This window comes from Vigna radiata, chromosome 9 (assembly GCF_000741045.1).
Source record: "Vigna radiata var. radiata cultivar VC1973A chromosome 9, Vradiata_ver6, whole genome shotgun sequence".
Classification (NCBI taxonomy): Eukaryota; Viridiplantae; Streptophyta; class Magnoliopsida; order Fabales; family Fabaceae; genus Vigna; species Vigna radiata.
In genome coordinates this window covers 12464117-12469673 of record NC_028359.1, presented here as the reverse complement: position 1 = coordinate 12469673, position 5557 = coordinate 12464117, and the positions used below count along the sequence as shown (strand labels likewise).

Sequence of the window (5557 nt, the reverse complement as noted above, 5' to 3'; positions counted from 1 at the left end):
TGAAATACTCGTGTATTAAATTGAATGCGTGTAAAGTCTTATCATATATTTTAATTAATAACTCTTACTTCAGTGATATAATTTCCCATGACATAATTAATTATTATTATTCTGTAATTACTTTTCTATCTATTTCTCCACACATTAAATTTTTAAAGTCATTATTTCAAAATTATTTATTTTTAAAAGTTTTATTATTTTTACGTTAACGTTCATACACAGTTTTATTATTTCAACATTATCTTTCATATACAGGCAAAATATTTGTTTATGTTATTTATAATAACAAAAAACCTAACATTAGGAGTAAATAAGAATAATATTAATTATATATTAATAATAAAGTTATTAAAGAAAATTTTAATTTATATTAAATTAAATATTACTAGGTGTTAATATTTATTTTACATTTATAATAAAATTCTCATGCAATCCTCTAAAGCCAATGAAAAAGAAGAAAACAAAATAGTCTAATAAGCAAAAAAATGTATGGCTTAAGTGACTTTTTAAGTTTTTCAAAAATAATTTTGAAAAACCGTCATTTTTTTGAACGAAAAATAAAATTAAAAGAACATAGTTTTGATATTTATTCATGAGTGGAAATCTTAAGTTTAAGTGAAAATATAAAAAATCAGTTTATAAAATTAGTGTAGTTTACAACTCAGTTAGTATGGTTTAGTTCAGTTTATATTGTAGTTTAGTACAATTTAGTATAGTTCAGTTACTAGTTCAGTTCAGGTTATATTGTAGTTTAGTACAATTTAGTACAATACAATTCAATTTAGTTTGATAAAACAAAAAATAGTTCAGTTTCTTTGAACTATTTTCCAGTTCAGTTTAAACAAACTAGTTTTTAGTTCAGTACAGTTTTTAGCAGTGGAGTGCAGTTCCATTTACCCACCCGTAATAGTATGTTCTCAATAATCATATGATTTTGAATAATCAAAATGAAGAAGATTCAAGTAGACAAGCTATAACGAGAAACTAATCAAAAGAATAAATATCATATACAACATGTTTCAGGAAAGAAAAATTCCAAAGAAGAAGATCTAAAGACTATATTCAAGATCACTTTTGGAATTTTCCTCTGAAGTGTGAATATGAAGAAACTCTTTCAACATAATTACAAGATCAATTATTCTGGTACAATGGTCATATGCACTGCTTATAATATCTCAAGAATATCCTAAAGATTATATCTAGAGAACGTTGAACATAGAAGTTGATTGTTCGCTATAATTAGTTCCACTATTAAAAGACTACAAACTGTTACAATAATGTTGTAAAACCAATGGGTGTGTATGCTTAACCATTGTGCAAGAAAACGCTTACAGGCTTTACTCATCCCCTTCTATAACCTAATTTCACAATTAATAATCAACAATGATGTCAAAAATGATCAGAGATATTATTCATAATACAAAACAGTGTTGAATGACAGTTTTCTTTATCATCGTCAACATTTTCTTCAACCTGGTCTTCTTTGTTTTCTTCAACATTTACTTTAACATGGTCTTCAAAGTTTTCTTCATCAAATACTGTTGATAAAACAAAATTATGATAACTGTTAATTTTAAACTGAGAAGGAAGTTTAGATGTAAACTAATTTAACAATAAAAATCTACATTTATGATTCATTATTTAAGTATGATTCACTAGTAAAAAAACATATTATATGTCTTTTAGGTTTCTTAAAATACAACAAAACTTAATTTTGGTATCGGTTAATTTTCCAACAAACCTAAATTTATTTTTAACTTAAATCACAACTTTTTTTCATCAAATTCAAAATCAACAATAAGTCTCTCTTCGTTTTCTCCCACCATGAGAAATTTCTACCTCCCTCCATTCTTGGGCTCTCCAGTGGCATCCTCTAGAACTCCATTATTGTTGACGCCACCACCAGTGGCGTCCTCTAGAACTCCATTATTGTTGACGCCACCACCAGTGGCGTCCTCTCCATGAGCTAAGGTCTCCCCGTCGCCTCCCACACTACCACATTCAGCGGCGTCCTCCTCACTCTCATCGAGGGTACCAATATCATGCTAAAGAAGTTCCTTAGCCCGCAGCAGCAGATGCCCATCATCATCGATTTCCCTACCAATGAGCTACCAGTAGACTGCTTCTCTGCCATCGTGGTTCAGCGACGGGAAACAAGATGAGCTTACGTTTAGCGTGGGTTAAGAATTAGGATCGTTGTTTTCTTTTTTAGGGTTTTAGATTTTAATCTTTTTGTTAGTGATTGTTTGTTCTTCCATAAGTAGGTACGTACAGTTTCCTATGAGTGATTGTCAATAGCTTCAATTTCTCTCTTTTCTGTTTCTGATTTTTTGTTGTATTGCATAAAGAGAGTGATTGAAGGTATGTGTTCTTGTGTTGTATTTGTTTAGCTCCACTCAGCGTGATGCATGCTTGACTAGCCTTACTTGGACTTAACTTGAAGAAGATTTTACAAATGTTGAACCTGTCTCAATCTAACTTAATTTAGATGTAGTCTAACCTAGGCTTGTCTCTTCTCAATAAGATATGGGTCCATAAAACTGGATCTAAACGAGCGAGGCTATGCCTATCTTGCATCAACTTGACTTGGTCCAACTTAACCAACTTGACATGGTCTTGACTCAACTAATCATAACCTTGTTCATGCTAACATAAGACCAACTAGGTTTGGTCTAACTTAAGCTTAGCCAAACTTAGTGACAACCTAGTTTGACCATTATAGGTCTAACTTGACTTAGTCAGGCCAAGTTCATTTTATCCCAACATAACCTTAACTTAATGAATTTGATCTAACCTCGAGATAAGCTAACTCGTCACAACTTGACTAAACCTAAGTCTAACGTAAATTAGTGTCACTCGGACCTAACCCAATTCAGTATAACTCATCTAGTTCACCTTGGTTTTACCTTCACATATAATTAGACGTGGACCTGATCTGATATTGGTCAAATTATTCACGTAGGGCAGAAATAAGCGGATATTCATAATTTTAGACAATCTGCATGTATGTGTTGTAATGTTTTAAAAGAAACCAAAATATTCAAAGGAAAATAATGTATATATATTATTACCTTGATTGCAAGCCTCTGGTTGATCAGCATGGTCATCCTCGGGAGATATCTCGTTGTATGTGTATTTGAAAGAGTAGTACGCAAAAATTTGAAGCAGGGCAGCGTTCAATATTCCCAACATGAGATAGAATCTGTCTACATGGGAAGTATCGATACTCTCCTTGAACCAGCTGCCACTGAAAGTTACGACCAGTGGAAAAAATAGGAGTTTGCCAATACCATTCAGTAATTCAATATACGAATCAGTAAAACTCCACAGTGCTTTTTCTACGTGGGCAACATATAAAAGCTTTAAACCCCCCTCAACAAGTGCCTCCGTCATTCCCAACAATATAAACTGCGGAACTAAGGCTCTGGTTGGGCTTTTCAGTTCTTCCTGTCCATATTTTGTCAATGACAATCTCTGTAACTCGACTTTCCACGCTACGACGCAGCAAATTACGGCACACACCATGCCAAAACCAATGCTTATAATCGAAGTCGTTACTGTGAATCTTTTCGACGTAAAGCCTGCAGTTCTCATACTACGCAAGCCAGTCACGATCCAAAAGAAGATGAATTGCGACACTTTTCTCATGCCGGTTTTGATCAAAAAGAGTCTAGAGATATCATAACCTTTGGTAGGTTTCATATTGCTTGCTTGAGCAACAAAAAAAGTGTTCCCAGTAGCCACGAGTAAACTGTAAGCAAAGAAGGTAAAGCAGAGGTATATCATAGGAACAAAGCTCTTCACTTCCCTCACGTCCTCTACTGTGCAAACCTTCCCATTCCTTTCTTGCGTGTCAGGACTCACCTCAGGATATATAGAATCTTTTTGATTCAGTATAGCTGCTTTGTCCAACCACCTGAATAGCCGTGGAACTCGTGGCTTTAATCTCAGTCCTTTACCGTGGTCATAACATAAATTGGTCCGCACATTACCCTTCCAGTAATAGCAATTCGGAGACGTTGGATAATCTGATCTTCGTCTTCCACAAGCTGCTTTGCAGATTCTAAAGATCTTCCCTAGATTGCTTTCATCAAGTAATTGTTCGTGACTATACTTCGTCCTACCAAAGAGGAACAAAAGATAGCACCCTCCCATGAGAATTGCAGAGGATCTGAAAAGATAATAGTAATCTTGATTGGCAAAGTCAGCAAACACTATTACCACGTATCCAACAACCAACGGAACTAACAACCACGTATTTGTAAGAATTGTACGTACGAGGTCTTGCCCATTTTGTTTTTCTGTGCTTCCATCCTTTATTTCACTTTTTTCTCTTTCTTCAAGTATCTCTTCCACTTTATTTTTAAGAAAACTTCCTAAAAGCGTTTGGCCACTTTTCCCTAATGCAAGAAACAATATGGCTGCATATAGCGCACCAGACACTGAATTAGCCGATGTCCATAGTAGCATTAAACCCTGCCATTAGATTAAGAGTTTTTTGTTTTGTCAAGTGTTGATTTCAAGGTAGGCATAAAACATTATGTGTGTGTATATATTACCTGGATGGCAGCTGCAGCGCAAATTGTGATCATAGTCAAGGGACCCGTATATGATTCGGAGATTAAAGAAGCAAAAATGGAAAGGACAGACGATAGACCATCTTGTAGATTTGTTAAGACAGCAGCTTTTCGTAGATCCTCCTCCACCTCTGAATATTTCCAGTAATCCATCATAGTAGACACCACCGAGAATTCCACAATGGTGTAGCTTGCAGACAAAGCTGAAAATAGTTCGGGGAGAAAGAGTCAAGTTAAAATTTAATTCCCATAAATAACACAATTAGTTGCATACTCGAATGATTACCGCCGATGCAGAGTAGATGGGTCTTAGAGTTGAAGAATAGATGACGGAGTTGATGCAACAAATTCTTCATTAGAGCGAATGAGAAGTTTATTTCTGGACCGTTTTCTTTCAGCGCCATGGAGACGAATGTTTGACGGGAATACAAGAATCAGTTATAGTAGTACGAAACTAGTTAACACAAGCTAACAAAATTAATAAATAAACTTTTAGCTCAATTTTTAGAAACAAAGACAGAAATAGGCAAGAAGGTAAGTCTGATCATGTCACCACTTAATATTTGATCATAGTTCCTTGCTTCTTGGTAGATGTTGAGAAAAACGGAGGAAATTGTCTAATTTTCCGCTTAAGAATAATGTGTGGATCGTAATTGTCCATGGACTTTGTATTCATTTATAACGCGTAAATAATAGATTCGGGACACGTTTAGTTAAAGAAAACTAGACAAGTCAAATTGTTTTGGGGAAGTATTCATCGTTTGGACACGCGTCAAGAAGGACCAATGGGCAACAATGAAGCTATTTTTCAGTGTGAATTTCATTGCTAAAGTAGTCATCAACAAAACAACAAGGAAAGAATGGAAACGAAATCCAACCGCCAACGAGATTTGAGCATAGGATCCCGATATTTTGAATCCATATTTTTAACACTCTTTTAACATCGTCACGTGTCAGTGATTGGGTGTGGATTTAAAAAA

General features: G+C 34.5%; 1 protein-coding gene across 2 annotated transcripts; it reads right to left on the bottom strand.

The window, feature by feature from the left end:
* Positions 1-1123: 1123 nt before the first annotated feature.
* On the bottom strand, positions 1124-5135 carry LOC106773366 (protein NRT1/ PTR FAMILY 5.7). Of its 2 annotated transcripts, none has more exons than XM_022786494.1 (4): positions 4864-5135; positions 4560-4780; positions 3072-4476; positions 1124-1538 (listed from the first exon to the last, which is right to left on the bottom strand). In XM_022786494.1, the coding sequence occupies exons 1-4, from the start codon at positions 4979-4981 to the stop codon at positions 1390-1392; spliced, it is 1893 nt and encodes a 630-aa protein (XP_022642215.1). In that variant the 5' UTR covers positions 4982-5135; the 3' UTR covers positions 1124-1389. The 2 variants fall into 2 exon arrangements, with proteins under 2 accessions (XP_022642215.1, XP_022642214.1); XM_022786493.1 differs by lacking the exon at positions 1124-1538 and adding an exon at positions 1742-2127.
* Positions 5136-5557: the final 422 nt, after the last annotated feature.